Genomic DNA, 21,691 nt, shown 5'->3' with positions numbered 1-21,691 from the left:
TGTGAAAGACAAAAGTTGTCAAACAAATCTGATTTATTTTTATGAAAAGGTAAGTAAAACCTTAGACAGAGGGGTGGCAGGGGACTTGGTATACTTGGATTTTGCAAAAGCGTTTGACACAGTTCTCTACACACGACTAATGTGTAAGGTAAAGTCTACAGGCTTGGAAAGATCAGTTTGTAAATGGATAGAAAACTGGCTAAAAGACTATTCAGAGAGTAGTGGTTAATGATTCTTACTCTGAATGGTCTAAGGTTATCAGTGGTGTACCCCAAGGTTCAGTGCTGGGACCTTTACTTTTTAGTGTCTTTATAATTGATATAAGGTCTGGAATTAAAAGTACAATTTCAGTCTTTGCAGATGACACCTTACATCCTTAGAGGATGTCTGCAACTTACAAGCCGACCTCAATGCACTGTTTAATTGGGCGACCATGTGGCAAATGAGTTTTAATGTTGATAAATGTAAAGGTATGCACTTTGGGGGTAAGAATATGCATGCATCATACATGCGAGGGGGATTATAACTGGGGAAATCCATAGTGGAGAAGGATCTGGGGAATTTGGTAGATCATAAGCTTAATAATAGCATGCAATGCCAAGCTGTGGTTTCCAAAGCAAAGTCCTTTCTTGTATTAAGATTGATATGGACTCCAGAGAACAAGATATCATTTTGCCCCTGTATAAATCATTAGTAAGAATTCATCTGGAAAATGCAGATCAGTTTTGGGCACCAGTTTACAAAAAGGATATCGGGAACTGGAAAAAGTGCAGAGAAGGGCAACCAAACTGATAAGAGGCATGGGAGGAGCTCAGCTATGAGGAAAGATTAGAGGAACTGAATTTATTCTCTCTTGGGAAGAGAAGATTAAGGGGTGATATGACCAATATGTACAAATACATAAGTGGTCCATATAGTGAACTTGGTGTTGAGTTATTCATTTTAAGGTCATCACAGAGGACAAGGTTGGCACTCTTTACGTCTAGAGGAAAAGAGATTTCATCTCCAAATATGGAAAGATTTCTTCACAGTAAGAGCTTTGAAAATATGGAATAGAGTCCCTCCAGAGGTGGTCCTGGCCAGTTCAGTATATTTATTTTAAAAAGGCCTGGTTTCTTTCCTAAATGTACATAATATAATTGGGTACTGACATTTATAGGTCAATGAAAAACACTTAATACTGTTAAATTTCATTATATAGAAAGGTGTGCTTTAAAAGTTCACTCCCAGTATTTTTAAAAATGACTGTGAGTGATTATTGTCTATGAACTTCAGTGAATCACTTTTAATTGTATTGGGGAGGTGGTTCAATTCTTGATATTCAATCCTGACCATTTTCAAGGCTAATAGTCAAGCTATTGTCAATAAAGGAGGACATAGAGAGTCAGGCATGAAGAATATTTAACAAAGAAATAACTACATTTTTGAAATACCATACAGTGGGGAGTAGGTCTTTTTGACCACTTGACCTCCAGAAGATTTTTACCCCCCCATGACCAGGGCATTACTTTTCAGCACTGTGCTACTTTAACTGGTAATTGCTTAGTTATGCAACAATGTACGCAAATAAAATGTATTTATTTATTTATAATTTTTTTCAGACAAATAGAGCTTTCATTTTTCTTTTTTTCTATATAAACAAAAAAAAATCAAAACTCTTAAAAAAAAAAACAAAAAGAAAAAAACCGCTTTTTCTTAATTTCTGTTCTGCAAATAAATAATCTTTCTTAATAAATGTAGACCAAAATGTAGTCTGCTAAATTTTTTTGTAAAAATAACCCAAATCAGTTTATTTTACTAAATTGATGTGAAAGTTATTGAAAACTATGGTATATATTAGGGTTGCACCAATACCGTTACCGGTATTGGCCCTGAGAGTACATACTGGTACAAATGCTCCGTTTCTAAAACCAATACTGTATCTTCCGGGTCAGTTTGCAGTGTGATTTCAGGTGTGGTTCAGGTGCGATTTCAATGCAAATTGTAGTTTATAGCATTCAAATTGTACAGGACTCTTTTTCAAATCGCATTGCAAACAGGCTGTAAAATTGCACTGAAATGCACATAAAAACTGTGAAACAGATCTGAGACTGAATCTGATGTGAAATTGATCTGAAACTGACGTAAAACAAATGGTGAAACCTGTGTGGTTTTCCTATCAGTTTTCATGCATGTACTATATGTTGTGAACAAGCTCTAAAAAAAACTGTAATTGGTAGTTGGCATCGGCAGAGCACATTACATGGGACAGGAGACATGACAGAGGACCTTACATGGGACAGGAGACATGACAGAGGACCTTACAAGGGGCAGAGCACATTACATGGGACAGGAGACATGACAGAGGACCTTACATGGGGCAGAGCACATTACATGGGAGAGGAGAGATGACAGAGGACCTTACATGGGGCAGAGCACATTACATGGGGCAGGAAATATGACCGGGGACATTACATGGGACAGAAAACATGACAGGGGCAGAGCACATTTCATGGGACAGGGCACATTACATGGGACAGGGCACATGCCAGGGCACATTACATGGGGCAGAGCACATTACATGGGACAGGGCACATTACATGGGGCAAGGCACATTACATGGGACAGGGCTCATTACATGGTGAAGGGCACATGGTAGGGCATATTACATGGGGTGGGGCACATTACATGGGACAGGGCACATTACATGGCACAGTACATGGGGGAGGACACATTACATGGGGCAGGACACATTACATGGGGCAGGGCACATGACCAGACACATTACATGGGGCAGGGTACATGACATGGGACAGGGAACATTACATGGGGCAGGGCACATTACATGGGACAGGGCACATTGCATGGGACAGGGCACATTACAGGGCACATTGCATGGGGCAGGACACATTACATGGGACAGGGCACATGACAGGGCACATTACATGGGGCAGGACACATTACATGGGACAGGGCACATTAAATGGGGCAGGGCACATGACAGGACACATTACATGGGACAGGGCACTTTACATGGGGCAGGCCACATGACATGGCACATTACATGGAGCAGGACACATTACATGGGGCAGGGCACATGCCAGGGCACATTACATGGGGCAGAGCACATTACATGGGACAGGACACATTACATGGGACAGGGCACATTACACAGGGCAGGGCACATGACAGGGCACATTTCATGGGACAGGGCACATGGCAGGGCACATTACATGGGACAGGGCACATTACATAGGGCAGGGCACATGACAGGGCACATTACACAGGACAGGGCACATGACAGGGCACATCACACAGGGCATTACATGGGGCAGGGCACATTACATGGGACATTACATGGGACAGGGCACATTACATGGGACATTACATGGGGCAGGGTATATTACATGGGGCAGGGTACATTACATGGGGTGGGGGACATGACGGGGGACATTACATGGGGCAGACTGTTGGGCACATTGTGGGGGGGGGGGGGCGGACACAGCTGGGCACAGTACCGGGTTCTTCTCCTGGCTTCAAGAGCACATTTTTAATTTCTCCTCCAGTGGGGCGCTGTTCCCCCTCGGCCCCCCCTGCTATCCTGTCCAGTGTCCACCTCAGATGATGTCACGTACTCAGGAAGGAGAAGAGGGGAGGAGGGGCCTGCAGGGAACAGTGCGCTCCAGCCAATAGGATGCAGCCGCTTCCCTGCTTATCTCTACTTGTGTCTGTGCGATCCTCCTGTCAGTTGCCTGACTGACAGTCAGATCGCTGCGGAACCCCTGGGGACCCTGGTTGAGAACCACTGTGATAGACCAACACAAGTGGGACATAATTGTGAAGTGGAATGAAAATGATAAATGGTTTTCAAAATGTTTTACAAATAAATATCTGAAAAATGTGGCATGCAATTGTATTCAGCCCCCATGAGTCAATACAAAGTCTTTGCGGGGATGTCTCTACCAGCTTTGTACATCTAGAGCAGGGATATGCAATTAGCGGACCTCCAGCTGTTGAAAAACATTATGCCTCTGCCTCTGGGTGTCATGCTTGTGGCTGTCAGTCTTGCTATGCCTCTTGGGACTTGTAGTTCTGCAACACCTGGAGGTCCGCTAATTGCATATCCCTGATCTAGAGAGTGAAATTTGTGCCCATTCTTCTTTGCAAAATAGTTCAAGCTCTGTCAGATTGGATGGAGAGCGTCTGTGAACAGCAATTTCCAGGTCTTGCCATAGACTCTAAATTGGACTTAGGTTTGGACTTGAACTGGGCCATTATAACACATGAATATGCTTTGATCTAAACCATTCCATTGTAGCTCTGGCTGTATGTTTAGGGTCGTTGTCCTGCTGGATGGTGAACCTCTGCCCCAGTCTCAAGTCTTTTGCAGACTCTAATGCCTCATACACACGATCAAACAATCTGGTGTAAAAGTGTAAAAGTCTGGCGGACTCAAGTCCGCCATACAATCCGCCCGTGTGTAGGCTCCAGCGGACTTTTACTACCCAAAAGTCCGGCAGACAAAGAAAGTAGTTTTGCACTCCAATCCCGGACTCGCATTTCGGCGGTCAGTACGGCTGTGTGTGTGCCAGTCCGCCGTACTTTTGAAATGAATGGACTTTTCTCGAGGAAAGCCCGCTCATTTTGAGAGCAGCTAAAGGTAGGCGGGGCCAGCGAAGAAGGCGTTGCTGGCCCCGTCACCTGGTATGGACTTAAAGGGGAATCCCTACGCAGAAAAATCAGCGTGGGGGTCCCCCCCAGGTCCATATCAGATCCTTATCCGAGGATGCTGGGACTGTGACATCATCCGGTGATGTCCCATCACTGGACATCATCATCCGGTGATGTCCCTATATAAGTCACTGCACGCCACGTCCCTGCCATTTTGACCGGAGACAGCGACGAGGCAGCATCTCCAGAAGAGAAGAACAGAAGACGGCGGCAGCGGCGACAGAAGACCGGGCCACCACTTGTAAAAGAGCTAGAAGAAGGCGTGGTAGCCCAGCAAGAAGAACCAAAGAGGGGGACAAGACCCCCCCGAAGAAGGGGGACAAGACCCTCGAAGTCGGAAGAAGAGGGCGGCGGAGAAGAAAGCCGGGCTCCTCCGCTAGTGAGTCTGGCGAGAAGACCCCCGAAGACGGAAGAAGACCCCCGGAGCTGTGCAATAAACTATTTTAACCCTTGTGTGTTGTGTTTTTTTTTACTTTTTTTCACAGGTGAATGGGTAGGGGTACATTGTACCCCATACTCATTCACATAGGGTGGGGGGCCGGGATTCGGGGGCCCCCTTATTAAAGAGGGCTCACATATTCTGATAAGTCCCCCACCCGCAGACCCTGACAACCAACGGCCAGGGTTTGACGGGAAGAGGCCCTTGTCCTCATCAACATGGGGACAAGGTGCTTTGGGGTGGGGGGGCGCGCGCCCCCCCTTCCCCAAGGCACCCCCCATGTTGAGGGCACATGGCCTGGTACGGCTCAGGAGGTGGGGGGCCGCTCGCTTGTCCCCACCCCCTTTCCTGGCCGGACGGGTAGCGTGCTCAGATAAGGGTCTGATATGGACCTAGGGGGGGACCCCCACGCCAATTTTTCAGCATAGGGATTCCCCTTTAAGTCCATACCAGGTGACGGGGCCAGCGACGCCTCCTTCGCTGGCCGCGGCTACCTGGAGACGCGCTCAAAATGAGCGGACTTTCCTCCGCGTGTGTGGGAGAGTCCGTTAATTTCGAAAGTACGGCGGATAGTCCGGCAGACTTAGTACACCTTATTAGTCTGCCGCAAAAGTACCATGTGTGGGCAGGTAGCTCGTGCGGACAGTCCGGCAGAAAGTCCACCAGACTAAGTCTGCCAGATAGTCTGCTACGTGTGTACGCAGCATAACAGATTTTCTTCTAAAATTGCCCTGCATTTTGCTCCATCCATCTCTGACCAGCATTCCTGTCCCTGCCGAAGTGTTTCACGGTGGGGATGGTGTGTTCATGGTGATGTGCAGTGTTATTTTTCCATCACGCATAGCATTTTGCTTTTTAGGCCAAAAAGTTTAATTTTGGTCTCGTTTCACCAGAGCACTTTCTTCCACATGTTTTCTGTGTCCCCTACATGGCTTCTTGCAATGTGCAAATAGGACTTCTTATGGCTTTTTTTCAACGATGGCTTTCTTCTTGCCACTCTTCCCTAAAAGCCAGATTTGTGGAGTGCACAACTAATAGTTGTCCTGTGGACAGATTCTCCCACCTCTTGGCTGCTTCTCTGATTAATGCTCTCCTTGCCTGTCCTGTCAGTTTAGTTGGATGGCCATGTCTTGGTAGGTTTGCAGTTGTGCCTTTTACGCTTTCCATTTTTAGATGGATTGAACAGTGCTCCGTGAGATGTTCAAAGCTTGGAATATTTTTTTATAACCTAACCCTGCTTTAAACTTTATCCCCGACCTGCCTGATGTGTTCTTTGGTCTTTGTGATGCTGTTTGTTCACAAAGGTTCTCTAACAAACCTCTGAGGGCTTTACAGAACAGCTGTATTTATATTGAGATTAAAATACACACGGGTGGCCTTTTTTTACTAATTAAAAGACTTCTGAAGGCAATTGGTTCCACTAGATTTTAGTTAGGGGTATCAGAGTAAAGGGGGCTGAATACAAGTGCACACCACACTTTTCAGATATTTAAAGTGGAATTAAACCCTACTCTTCTTTTTCAGCCAAGGAAGCTGCGATCTTGGCCTCTGCTTAATCTTCAACTGCCATGCTTCTGCACATGTGATCAGTTATGACACCAGCCATTGGATGGTTTGACAGTTTGGTTGAGAGCCACATCTGACCACTACATTTTCGGCATGTGCTGGGAATGGGACTGTTTTTTTAATGTGAAAACCATTTATCCTTTTCCTTCCACTTCACAATTATGTGCCACTTTGTGTTGGTCGTAACATAACAAAATGTGGAAAACTTAAAGCGGTATTTATACTTTTTCAAGGCATTGTATATAGATAGATGTATATTGTATGTATGTATGTATGTATGTGTATATATATATATATATATATATATATATAAACAAATGAGATCGAGAAATTAGGACCTTAAGTAATGAGGTTGTCTGTAAATCAGGATTGATACATTTCCTATAATATATATATATATTTGGAAATGTATCAATCCTGATTTACAGACGACCTCATTACTTAAGGTCCTAATTTCTCGATCTCATTTGTCAGGACAGTACACATACCCTGCAAATTCCCCCTTTTTGGAAGTAGACAGTCCAAGGTATTTAGTAGGAGACATGGCAAGTTTTTTGAAGTAGTAATTTTTTGTCACAATGTTTTGGAAGATGAAGAAATATATATATAGTATATATGTGTGTGTGTGTGTGTGTATATATATTTATGGTTCAGAGCCCTATGTCCGATACGTATAACGATGACAAACAGGGTTAACATAAACTTACCACTTGAAATAGACCTGCAAGGTTTGCCCTGGTCTAACGTACGGTATACCAAAATAAGGGGGCATACCCTAGATAAGAAATGAGGATTAAATGAAATGAACATGAAATGAAGTGAAATGAGTACTCTGTGAGGAGTATGATGCCTTGAGAAATGCCCTAAAAAGGGGATGGGAGGGTGGGTATTGCACACAGGAACCGACAAGGAACACAGCAGAATGGGCTGATTAAATACCCCTCCGGGCTCCTCCCATAAATTCCTGCCACCGTACTGGCTGATAAGGAACACAGCTGAATGGGCTGATCAATTACTCCTCCCATAAATTCAGGCCACCATACTGGCCTTTTAACTTATGGTTCAGAGCCCTATGTCCGATATGTATAACGATGACAAACAGGGTTAACATAAACTTACCACTTGAAATAGACCTGCAAGGTGTGCCCTGGTCTAACGTACGGTATACCAAAATAAGGGGGCAAAAACATTCTGGTAGGGAATTGCTCTTTATTGATTGAGTTTGATCACTGAGTGAGTTTAATAGATGCCTGAGCCATTTCCACCTGAGGATTGTGGCTGTACTGGGTGGAGCAGGCAGACTCCTACCTGCCTAGCTATTCAATGACATTGTCTGGGGACCCGCTGTTACCGATTCTGTAAAAGTGGATGTCTACGCTGGAGCTTACTTGCTGCTCTTTGAAACCGCTAGGGGAAGTACGAAGTGATCTTTGTATCAGGCTAAGTAGTGTCTACATAGCTCTCGGCCTGCTGGATTACCGCAGGTGAACTTTCCAGGTCACAGGAACCTGTAGTAGGCCAACACCTGGCTGCTTGTAGGACCATGCTAGGGGAGAGACCAAACGAAGGGATAGTCAGGATGGTCGGAATACCCTTAAGGATGTCACCCGTTCGGGTAAGCATTTTTTACCGACTATCGGTTGGATTTCCTGGACTTCACGAAGCACGGTTCAACCAGCGTGGGACATGAATAAAGAAGGTTTGCGGGGTCCGGCAAGGACAAGAAATGTTGCCTGCCGGCTAAGTATAGCCGAACAGTGTTATGGGATAGGCAGCTGGGTATGACAGTATGACGGAAAGGCCAGTAACTGCCTGATGTTGGAGGTTTCATATGAGTGGTGTGTCCGGAATTTCTGAAGGCCCTCCAGACCGTCTGGTAGGTTGAGCATGTTGCGAGAAAGTGAGACGTTTACGAGTTTGGTCGCTGTTTGTAGATATTGTACTAAACCGGGGTTTAGGTGAGACCGACCAAGGACAATGGCTGACACTGGATCGGCTCCAGTCAAATACGACAGCGCATCTGCTACGAGATTGCTCTAGGCCAGGAACAATGTATAGTCAACTTTAAACTGAATTAACAACGACAGCTGTACCAGCCTACCCAGGAAGGACATGACTGCTAGGGATTTAGACCTATCTTGCAATAACCTCTGCTGCTTGCCTGATGGTGGCCAAAAATTGCAGCGAAGCCTGTGATGGTCGCTACATCTGTCACTAGCTGGGGTGATAGGGGCGAGATAGACGGTATGAACATGATATACCGATCTACGTAGTACGGAACCTCTGACATTGAAAGATCCGTGGCATCCAGATTAAGGGTCTGACAGGGGCCCTGAATCTGGGAGGGGAAGAGGAGGATGCATGACATAAAGATCAACCCTGGGAAATGACCATATTGCAGAACTGAGCATACCCGAAACAGACTGAAGCTGCTTCTAGGTATACCCCTGTGTGTGGGTGAAGTGTTTGAAAAACTGACCTGACAGGGTCAGCTTGTCAAGGGGGAAACTGGCGTGCGAGGATGTTCTACATGTCCCTAAAGATGGCAGTTGTGATGGGCAAGCGTCTAGCGTTGGCTACGGGCAGATGTTTTTGGATACCAGTTAGAGGGGATCTTACTGTATGGGCCATCAACAGACGGCTCACCGGGGTCCTGTAAGGATAGAAATGTCGGGTGCTGGCTAGATATAGCCTGACAGTGTTACGAGAAGAAGCCAGCTGCGTGTGGCAACTCGACCTCTGGTGTAGGACGGAAGCTGAACTCAACTGCCCAACGAGAGGAATGAGCGTCAGGAATGGCGAGTGGCGTATGAAAAAAAAAAAAATATCACTGGGGCTAAGTGGCCAAATGGGTACCGCTGAAAATGATGTGTGGCTGAGTGCAAACAAAATGCTTGCAACAATCACAAGTTATGCTAAGTTGCACGCCTAGCCGTGATAGCAAGTGTTGCGCTTAAATGTGTGCTCACAATGATAGCAAGGGAGTTAACGTCACTGGAGATGTGTTTGTGGTGGCTGGACTCGGTGGTGTCGCAGACGTCCGGACACAGGGCTGTGAGCAGTATGACCTTAAAAGACTGAATAAGTTATGCCAAGATGCGTGCTTGCTACGATTGCAAGAAGTTATGCTAGGATGCGTAGTTAGCTAGGTTGAAAAGACAAAAGTCCACCCAGCCCACGACAAAATCAACAATTTAGACAAACAACATTGCACAACCCGACACACCCAATGCTATCCCCACAGCTGATTCAGAGGAAGGCAAAAAAAAACCCGCAGAGCATGCTCTAATTAGCTACAGCAGGGGAAAAAATTCCTTCCTGACCCCTCGAGCGGCAATCAGATTTCTCCCTGGATCAACCTACCTACAATATAGCACCCCGTCATACTACATACATTAGGAAAGTATCCAGGCCTTACCCAGCAATGCACTGAGCCAGCCAGAACTCCTGCCAGCCAGGATAGTACTACGTTTGTGCCTGGGGCTTGCTAGCGACAACTGCAAAGTTTCTGCTAGGATGTGTGCTAGCAACCATTGCAAGAAGTCTATGCTTGGATGCGTGTTTGCAACGATTGCAAGAAGTTTATGCTTGGATGTGAGTCTGCCACGATTGCAGGGAGTTATGCCTAGATGTGCTTGCAGGATGTTTGTGATTGGATGCGTGCTAGCAACAAGCTTGCACAAATTTTGTACTTGGATGCGTGCAAAATGAATCCGATATGAACCGGATGTAGGTGTGAAATGAATCCTATGAATTGGTTGTGTGATAAATCCGACCCAAACGATCGTGGAGTAGATGAAATGAATCCGATATGAATTGTTGAGTTATACCCGTATGGCTGAAATGACGGGTGTGGATTAATGCGTTGCTGGTTTGAGGGATTTGAGTTGGTAAGCGATGAATATGTGAAATGAAATAAATGAAATGTTTGCCGTGATATAGACAAGAATTGGTATGTTATGATTAACGATGAGTTGGAACCGCGGAGCACAGAACGAAATGAGGTCAAGACAACTGGGGCATGCCTAGATGAATCAGTGCATGGAGGGTGCTACTGGACTCGACTGACCTGTAAACACAAAGGCAAAACCAGTTGAGAATTCCATACCTGTCACAGACAACTGGCCAAATGGTGACTCCTAATGGGAGTGGTGAGCTTTAAAAAAAGAAATGAAAAATAAAAATGAAATGAGACAAACAAACACAATGAAATGTTTTTTTTTTTTTTATATATATTTTTTTTCTCTCTCTCTCTCTCTCTCTCTCTCTCTCTCTCTCTCTATATATATATATATATATATATATATATATATATATATATATATATATATATATATATATATATATATATATATATATATATATATATATATATATATATATTTTTTTTTTTTTTCCCCCTTTTTTTTTTCTATCATTATTATTTTTTCCTTTCCCCCCCCCTTTTTTTTTTTTGGAAATGAAATGAGACGAACAAACATAAACGAAATGTTGCCTTTGATGAGAACCTGCCATGGCAGAAGCGCAGCTCGGTCGTGTCACCGGCGCCACTGACAGCGAGCCGGACTCTGGAGCATGAACTGAAAGGTGCAGGAGGTGACAGTGAGATGAGTGAAATGAGTGAATCCGCCATGATAGAGGCCCGAATCGCCATGCCGTAACTTTGCGACTGAGCACGAAACGGACTCTGGAGCATGTACTGAATGAGGCCAGTCCTGGGGCACGCCGAGACGAATTAGAACATAGGCATGACTATTCGTGTCGGAGCGTGATAGGTGAAACGAAATGATACCCATGACAAAGACAGGGATCAACGGCTGCGCTCAAGAATCAACGGTGAACCCTGTCTCTGCAGCATGTACTGAAATGAGGCGAAGCAGCTGGGCACACCGGACGAATCGATGCACATAACTGTGACAGGATTCTAATCGGAGCTTAATAAGTGACATACCATGACAGAGACCGGAATCAACGACTGGCCCACCGATTCAGTAAAGAATCCGTCTCTGGAGCATGTATAGAAATGAGGCCAAACAACTGGGCGTACCGAGGCGAATCGGTGCATCGGTATAATGCGACTGGATTCGTAACGGGGCGTGATAGGTGACCAGAAATGATATGCCATGACAAAGACAAGAATCGAAAACCGTGGCTGAACCTGCGAATGATTCTGTCACTGGAGCATGTATTGAAATGAGGCCGACAACTGGGGCACATCGGAGCGAATCGGTGCATCGGAGATGCGACTAGATTCGAATCGGAGCGCGACTCGTGACCGAAATGAAATGAAATGATTGAAATGATCGAAAATGATTGAAATGATCGGAATGATTGAAACGATCGAAACGATTGAAATGATCGAAATGATTGAAATTCTCTGGTTAGTTAGAATTTAGAACGTCTGTTTGGGAATTTCCCAAATGATCTGAACGATTCAGACGTAGAGACCCGTGATTTGGTCGGTATGCGGAAGGTTTGAAAAATGAAATGCTCGATGTGGTGTCATGAACGAGTGACCACGACTTCTTACGAGAAGAATGAAAGGAAATGCCATGATTAAAATGATTGAAATGAGCCGTTTAATTAGAATTTAGAACATCTGATTGGGAATTTTCGAAATGATCCGAACGATTCGGACGTTTCAGTAGAGACCAGTGATTTGGTCGGTATAGCAGGTTTGTGAAATGAAATGCTCGATGTGGTGTCACGAACGGATGACCACGACTTCTTTCGAGAAGCAAGGATCACAACTGTTTAGAGGTAACGGATGCGTGAAACAATATCGGAAAAATACGAAGGTGACATTTCAGTGAGTGGTTCGTGAGTTCAACGGATCACAGTTTAGTGACATGAAATAACATGAAATGAGAAATGGGAGCTGAAGCCCTACCCGTGACAGCCGAACCAGATGCGTTGCACGATACCGGCAAGTTTTCGAGTGTTGCGCCTCAGACAAATACACGAACGCTCACGACGGCAAAAACCGACTGTAACACAAGGATGAAGACAGGACTTCAATGAAGACGGAACTCACGAACACTGCACTCATTCTATCGAACAGTCTTGAATAGTCGGCTCTGGGTCTGTGACGTAGCAACTATTGCACACAGGAACCGACAAGGAACACAGCAGAATGGGCTGATTAAATACCCCTCCGGGCTCCTCCCATAAATTCCGGCCACCGTACTGGCTGATAAGAAACACAGCTGAACGGGCTGATCAATGACTCCTACGGGCTCCTCCCATAAATTCAGGCCACCATACTGGCCTTTTAACATATATATATATATATATATATATATATATATATATATATATATATATATATATATTTTTTTTTTTTTTTACATACTGTCACCACTACAGCACAGCATCATCATATCACTGGTGTGGCGACGATGATCACTATTATAAGCGATAGTTTTAACTGTCATTGGTGGTTTTCATTCATGACAGCTTGCTTATTATTGTGATGCTGTATATTGTAATCACACGGTACAGGGTTCTGTGATTGGCCCTGGTACTATGTGATAGCTGTGAGGCCAATCACAGCATCACAACAGTAAGCAAGCTGTCATGAATGGATTACTTTCACAACAGTTTTGCTTACATGTAATTATGTGATCGCTATGATTGGTCTTAGTGATACCCTGGCCGCTCACAGCAGCCAGGTACCGAGCGCCAGTGCTGAATGACGTACCAGTACATTGCTTAGCCTGAAGCTTCCGCCTGCCCACAGTAAATATATTGTGAGTAGGTGGCAAGTGGTTAATGCGGTTTAGAGGGCAACATCAAAAAAAAACATCAATCTTTTAAATTACATGTTTAGAAGATGCCTTTTAAGCTGTATGTGGTGTAGGGAGCGGTGCGGAAGAATTCTACTGGAGACCATAGGGTGAATGTTGGAGAATGCTGCAGAGGATTGGAAGAGTAAGAATAGGGTGCATTAGCAACAGTTGTAGATGACTGGCTGCTCTTCATTTAGAAGGAGGAAGAAGATGGAGGCTTTGTTAGCCACTTAACTTATTCCTGTGCATGGCCACTCTGAGATAGAAAAGACAGATGAGGGGTGGGGAGTGTTTAGGATGTTAGTTCACTTTTACATTTTTTCTGAAAAAGTACACTTTAAACAAGACTCAATCTAAGATATTGCTCCCTCTAGTGATTAATCTTCAAATTAATTTATCTAACAATAGAAAAAACATAAATGGGACAGTCACATTGAAAATATTTTAGATAAATACAAAAATAATGACTTCAAATATGTGCTGGCCATACATGGGTCTTTTTGGCACTAGGGACCGGTGTAGTGGAAGAAGGGGGGGGGGTTAGGTGTCGAATGCCATGAATTATTTGTGAAGAGAAGAAAATAGCTGGTGTTAACACTTCAATCATCATGACACCATGGTTGATATGGTGTCTGGATGATTGAAGCGCATTATTTTTATTATTACATTGTAATTCACAATTAAATAGCTTGGCTCACCATAATGCAGTGGGAGGCCTGAGTGTGTCACTTGCCACTGTTGCTTGCCACCAGCTGCAGTGTGTCGCTTGCCACCATTGCCTGCCACCAGATGCAGCTTCTCACTTGCCACAATTGCCTGCCTTCAGATGCAGTGTGTCACTTGCCACTGTTGCTTGCCACCAGATGCAGTATGTCACTTGCCACCATCACTTGCCACCAGATGCAGTGTGTCACTTGCCACCATCACTTGCCACCAGATGCAGTATGTCACTTGCCACCATCACTTGCCACCAGATGCAGTGTGTCACTTGCCACCATCGCCTGCCTTTAGATGCAGCATGTCACTTTCCCCATCAGGGTTGCCAGCTTCAGTAAAACCAGGTACAGTATGTAAAAATCTGCGTTTTTTTTTTTTTACATCTGTCTCTGAAATGTCCCTTACCGACATCCTTTTGGTCTAAAAAAAAACTGAGATTATAGCTGCCCCACCTCTCCAGTACCTTCTCAGGCTATAGAAACATGTCTGTGTATACTGTGTATACTATGTGATTGTATACTGTATGTGTGGGTATACTGTGTGGCCCCATAATCTCTGATTGCCTGGAGGCCCCATAATCTCTGATTGCCCGAGGGCCTCATGTGTTGTCAGTCCGCCCCTGCCTGTCACCATATGCAGCGTGTCACCTGCCACCGTCGCCTGCCTTCAAATGAAGCCTGCCACTTTCTATCTTTGCCTGCCACCTGATGCAAGCGTGTCACTTGCCACTGTCGCCTGTCACCAGATGCAGCATGTCACCTGCCACTGTTGCCTGCTTTCAGATGCAGCGTGTCACTTGCCATTGTTACCTGCCTTCAGATGCAACGTGTCACTGGCCACTGTCACTTGTCACCAGATGCAGTGTGTCACTTACCACCATTGACTGCCACCAGATGCAGCATATCACTTGCCATTGCTTGCCACCAGATGCAGCGTGTCACTTGCCACCAGATGCAGCATGTCACTTGCCACCAGATACAGCTTGACACTTGCCATCTTCGGCCCTCATCACTATCCTGCCACTAGGTGCACTGCAGTGAAAACACTTGCAGGTATTCTCCAGCAGCCTCTCCTCAGTTGTGTAGCATCCTGAGCATTCCGCATTCAAGAGCGAGGAAACTGGCACATGCACAGTAGTTATACTGCCGTCCTATGACAGTCGGAAGGCAGAACAGGGGAGAGATGATGTCATCTGTCTGCTTGCCCACTGCACCTCTTTTTATGCAGCCGTTGCGGCCCCACTGCAAACAGGGGAAGGACCGGTCCGTGGCACGGGTGTTGGGGACCCTTTGGTTAAATGGAAGAAACTGGCCCAATTCCCCTATCCACACATTCGAGGTGGATGGGAAAATCCTCTCTGCTGCTCTATTTTATTCTTACAGTGGAGGATGAGGATGTGGAGATTTCACCATTGTCAGAATACACAGATCAACGCTGCAGCCTATTGCCTGCGGCGCTGATTGAGCGGCTTTTATCTGACAGGGTGATTGAACAGAGGTCAATTGGTTGATCGCCTTCTGTTCAACTGTAGTGACCAGACATTGATCAAAAAGTGGCCGGTCCCTGCTAAACTGAACAAAATTATGATCCATGTATGGCTAACTTTACACTATATGTTCCCTTTAAGGTTTGCATAGCATAAAAAGCAGTATACCTTTTTAATGGTAAATAATATATTTTATCAATAGAGACAAACAAATGTTATCCAGTTTCTACAAATTACAATTAATGTATTTAAAGAGGGATTCCACCAAAAACTAAAATATTAAAAGCCAGCAGCTATAAATACTACAGCTGCTGACTTTTAATAAATGGACACTCACCTGTCCCGGGTTCCAGCAATGCCGACAGCCGAGGCCGATCGATCGCTCGGCTCTCGGCTGCTGCCGCCACCATTCTAGGTGAGGGAATCAGGAAGTGAAGCGAATCGGCTTCACTTCCCGGTTCCTTACTGCGCATGCGCGAGTCGCGCAGCGCAATAGGAAAGCTCCGCGCTGTCACTGGGACCCGTGTGTGTCCCAGCAGACAGCGCGGCAGGGCAGCAAATGGCGTAGACTCCCATGGGAGTCTATGCCCGGAAGTGGGTGTAAATACCTGTCTTTGACAGGTATCTCCACCCCCCTCCCCCCTGAAAGGTGTCAATTGTGACACCGGAGGGGGGGAGGGATCCGATCAGTGGAGGTTCCACTTTAGGGTGGAATCCCGCTTTAAATTAGTTACTGCCAAACAATTAACCTCAAAATTGTATTGTACTAGTAGTAGTTACATAACATTTAACATTATGATACAGTATATGTATAATATGATATACTTTATCTACTATCTTTACTGTGTTGTTTCTTTGTCGATAATTATTTCTAAATATTGCTCACAGCTTAAATAGATCTAGATTTTCCTCATGTTTGGTGATAACCTAGCAAAGTTTTAGTTTTACCGATTTTTCACAGAAAATTTCACCAACAACGTACCCTAAAGCCTGAGGAAACATATAGCACATTGTCAGTGAGCACAAATTTACATTTTTGATTACACTGTTTATCAAAATATAAATATACAATATTGTATATACTGTATACCTACCAAAACAGATTTTTATTTTTTACAAATGATATGTTTAGTCTGGACTATAATCAATAAATAAATAAAATCTAACAAACCACTGTATACTGCCTGCTAACCCCTTCAATTCTGCAATCTGTATAGCAATGTCCCCATCAGGATGTCCCATGCCCATGGCTGTAAATGACAACCTTGGTCCCTAATGATGATTAGGCATCAATCAACCTGCTTGTGTGATCACCTGTCACCTGTGTCATAGTGATCACATGCAGACTGGAGGCTCCACTGACAAAAATTAAAGCCTTCAGCTTGCAACTGAACACTAATGCCTTGTACACACGGTCGGACATTCCGACAACAAAATCCGTCTGATTTCTTCCGACTGATTTTGTCCTAAACTGGTGTTGCATACACACGATTGGACAAAGCTGTCGGAAAATCCGATCGCTCGGAACGTGATGACGTTACAACGGGACTACGTTGAGGCTAGTAGCCAATAGCTTTGGTCTCGTAATTTGATCTGAGCATGTGCGGCACTTTGTCCGATCGGAATTCTCTACAAACGATCGGAAAAAGTCAGATCTGATCTTTTTGTCGGAAAATTTGAGATCCTGCTCTCAAATTTTTTCCGGCAGAATTTCCGATGGAAAAAGTCCGATAGAGCCCACACACGATCGGATTTTCCAACAATATAATATGATCGTACCTTTTCCATCTGAGTTTCTGGCATAAGGCTGAACAACTCAAGCTGCAATGTCATATTCTGTGATCTTTTAGTTACATTTTTTTTTTGTTTTTTTTTTACATTTACAATTTTTTTGTACATTTCCATATGTAATTATATGACCTTAAATATGTATTATGATGAATTAGGTAGTCAAAGAGATACATATATATATATATATATATATATATATATATATATATATATATATATATATATATATATATATATATATATATATATATATATATAATGCACATTATATCTAGTCTTATATCTAAATCTTCCATTGTCAACTTAAATAAAAATAACATTAAGATAGGGGTAAGTCTGACAAAGTACAAAGCATTTCTTTCACTAGTCTTCATAAGTAGTATGAAAACTAATTTGATACTTTTTCCTATTTCAGCAGTATGGCATAAGATGCATAATGTCCTTAGAAAGCATTCTGCTCCATGCACAGAAGAACGGAGGAAATATAACCATGACTTTGCAGTTTCCACCTCATTTCATGGATTACATAACCTTGTAGATGGCAATAGCACTGGAACATGGGGCCAAATCCGCAGAGTTGTCTGGTTCGTTGTTGTACTGGTTTCTCTCTTTGCAGCATTTTCACAAGTCTGCTCACGCATTGTAAATTATTTTAATTGGCCAACAATGACATCAGTAACTGTCCAGTATGTTGAAAAGATTGAATTCCCCTCTGTCACATTTTGTAATCTGAACAGGTATGTATGCGTTATTTATTTTTAATGACAAGACAAAGACAAAGACAAGACAAAGAGGGCTGATTTTAAAGGGTCTAATAACGTTTTAACACCATTTTGTTCTTTTACGTAAAGCATATAAGTTAAATTTGTTCATAGGGGTAACTTTTCATTTTGCCATTTACAACCATATTATTCTGTATATTTATACATTTATATATTTATATTGCATATTTTGTTGATTGATAAATTACTTTCTGAATGTGAGTTCTGCTGCCTCTACAGTGCACACAGAGTATTTCGCAGAGTCAAAAGGCAGTAGGAGCATACTAATTAAAACCTTTACTGTATAACATGCTCTCTGGTGTGTCTTATACTAAACACTAGGGGTGGGTAAATGGTTCGGCCTAAGCATAAGTTCGGGCCGAACTTTGGTTGTTCGGATATTTGGCGAAAAAAGAACATTAAGCTGTGTTCGTGGCAAATTTGAAAGTGTAATTAAAGTCTATGGGACACTAACATGAAAAACCAAAAGTGCTAATTTTAAAGGATTATATGCAAGTTATTGCCATAAAAAGTGGAAAAGCCCCTTATCCAAGCACACAACCTGGCAGGCCGCAGGAAAAGAGGGGGAGAATGAGAAAACGTCCCCTCCCCTCCTGAACCATACCAGGCCACTACCCTCAACATGGGGAGGATGCTTTGGAGTAGCCTTGCAAAGCACCTTGTCCCCATGTTGATGGGGACAAGGGCCTTATCCCCACAACCCTTGATGGTGGTTGTGGGGGTCTGCAGGCAGGGGGCTTATCGGGCTTAGCAAGTGACCCCCAGATCCCGACCCCCCCCCCATGTGAATTGGTAATGGGCACATTGTACCCCTACACATGCACAAAGTGTAAAAAATAGTAAAAATGACAGGAGACACTTTGGGACAAGTCCTTTATTAAAAAATAAAAATGTTATGTGATGTAAATTCATCTCACGCCACTCAACAAACCGAAAAAAGTAAAAAAAAATAAACGCAAAACAGCTCTGCCTCCATGGAATGCTCCCACACACTGTACGCTTCTCACTTTGACAGCTGTTATATAGCTGAGGGCGGGGCCACTTGATGTAAATGGGTGACGTCAGAGGGAGTGGAGGCTGGTCTGGTCTTCTCTTTTCACAACTGCCTGGATTTCCTGCATGCTTTGCAGCTTCACTTCTGCTGTGTATGTTCAATTCTCAAGGACTACACATCCCATGGTACCTTGCTACCTGCAAGTTGTGATTCCTGTGCTGACTCTGCCTCCTGAAACTCTTCCTCTCAGCACCTCTGTATTTCAGAAGGCAGGCTTTGTGACTTCTGTGACACAGCAGTGCCTACTCATAGGGCACAGTGGACACATATCACAGATTTCAAGGAAGTAAATGTAGCGCTACCCCTGTAGAAGCCACTTAAATATTTTCTTACTTTGACTCTTCAGCCAGGCACACAATATTTTTATTTTCCACAGCCAAGCACACACTTAGGCTTATTTCTTGAATAATCAGTCTAGGGGTTTTGGTTGTTTTTGATGTGTTTATTTGAGAACTTGGATAGGGAAGGGAATAGTCCAGATTTAAAGCGGGATTCAAATGCCGTTTTTTTTTTTTTTTTACCTGTGTCACTGTTGGGCGATTCCTACCGGGTCTTTTCAGCCACCATCGGCGTCTTTTTAACCCCCGGCGTGACAATTTCATTGCTAAGGAAAACTTTTAAAAAAGCAGTCCGGCGGTTTCCATTTTCACTGTGGGCGTTTGAAGCCCACAGGCATTTACTTCCTGGATGCGATGACACTGAGCTCCCAGCATCCACTGCTCCATCTCGCACATGCTCATTGAGTGTCCTCTTTGTTTTCCTTCCTTTTGTCTCCTGTTCTATAGTGGTAATGGCTGATAGAGCTGCCTACCCACTTTCAAAATGGCAATTTCAGCTTGACTGTGTCCCCCATGGATTCCTGGGAAATAGCTAAAAATGTTCCCAGGGACCATTGCGAAGCCAATAAACACGCCTACTCCCACGAGAGGAGAGCCCAGAAGTCGGCATAAACATTAAAAATAAAAGGTAAATACTGCATATTATTTTATTTCAATGGTCATAACTGCATCTATGTTCCAAAGCTATTTGAATAAGACGAACTTGCAATTTTCTGTACAAAACCACTTTAACTACTTACAGGGAGGACAACTTCTTCAACTTGACTGTGAGATTCCTGTTTGCAGCACATGTACACTTGAGTAATTCCTCTATGAGAAGGAGTAGACTCCAAAATAACAGGACCCTAGATTTTTGGTCTGTACTCACAGGAGTCACCTCAGGCATGGCCCCACTCAGCCATTCAGAACACATGGGTCAGCTCTCCAGCTTCTAGGCCTTCAGCTTGAGGCCATATAGCAGCAGGTGCTGAGGTGGGCAAAGCAGCCCCTCCTCACTGGACTCTCCTCTCTACAAACGTAAAGATCATTCAGATTAATACTAGTAGGCTAGATATAATTGAAATCCAATCTGGAAATTAACATTTTTGACCAGTGATACGCTGTGAAGCAAATAGATACTTTTCCTTCATCTTTGCTTTAATTACTCACCACCTCCTGATATATAATTATCTTTCTTTTGCTCTCCTGCCAATCTCTTTAGCTCTAAATGCCAAAAGACAAAAAAATGCTTCTGGGTATGGAGGATCACGTGATTCACTCTACGAGACAGCCAATCAGTGCTGTCACAAGAGAAGTTCATAGCCCTGTGTAAAATATGAGTTGTAGTTTACATGGGACCTTTAGGTTGGGTCACACTAGTGCGAATTGGATGCAAGGTAGCTGCGGAGTGGCTTGTACAGGCGTCCTCTGCGTCTTTGGCTCAGTTTCAGGGCCAAATTCAGGCAAAAAAAAATTATTATTATTATTATTATTCAGGATTTATATAGCGCCAACAGTTTGCGCAGCGCTTTACAATATCAGGGCAGACAGTACACTTACAATACAAATCAATACAGGAGGGATCAGAGGACCCTGCTCGTTAGAGCTTACAATCTAGAAATGGCCCTGATTCATCCCTGAGATGGAGAACAGGGATGCTGTCTGCATCGTGAACCCAGACTTAATCTTTCTTGGTAGGTCGAGTGGCGAAGGAACAACAAGAAGGTAAGAATATGCAGCTGAGAAGAGTTAAGTAAAAATGAACATGTTATTATGTGGGGAAAACACAAGTTCACTTTAAAGTGATTGTAAAGTCTTCCTTTTCTGGGGTCCCTCTTCTGTGCTCTTGGTCCCTTCCTCCTATCGAGTGCCCCCACAGCCAGCAGCTTGCTATGGAGGCACTTGCTATGGGGGCACCCAAGCCAATTCACAGCTATGTGTATCCATTCAGACACAGAGCCCCGAAATGGCCCCCTCTCTCCCCTGTGGCACCACTGCTGTGTCTCAGCCAATCAGGAGGAGAGTCCCAGACTGCTAAGGC

The 21,691-nt window shown here is 44.0% G+C and overlaps 1 protein-coding gene across 2 annotated transcripts in view; it reads left to right on the top strand.

The window, feature by feature from the left end:
* Positions 1-21,691, top strand: part of ASIC5 (acid sensing ion channel subunit family member 5) — a 98,502-nt gene that overhangs the window by 36,946 nt on the left and 39,865 nt on the right. For both annotated transcript variants that reach the window (XM_077477099.1, XM_077477098.1), the window contains exon 2: positions 17,913-18,234. In XM_077477099.1, coding sequence (XP_077333225.1) covers positions 17,913-18,234 — 322 coding nt within the window. The remainder of the gene's footprint in view (positions 1-17,912; positions 18,235-21,691) is intronic.

The sequence above is a fragment of the Lithobates pipiens genome, unplaced genomic scaffold (assembly GCF_037356315.1).
Source record: "Lithobates pipiens isolate NorthernLeopardFrog02 unplaced genomic scaffold, aLitPip1_a1.2 Scaffold_13, whole genome shotgun sequence".
NCBI classification, from domain to species: domain Eukaryota; kingdom Metazoa; phylum Chordata; class Amphibia; order Anura; family Ranidae; genus Lithobates; species Lithobates pipiens.
This window is presented reverse-complemented; position numbering and strand designations above follow the sequence as displayed.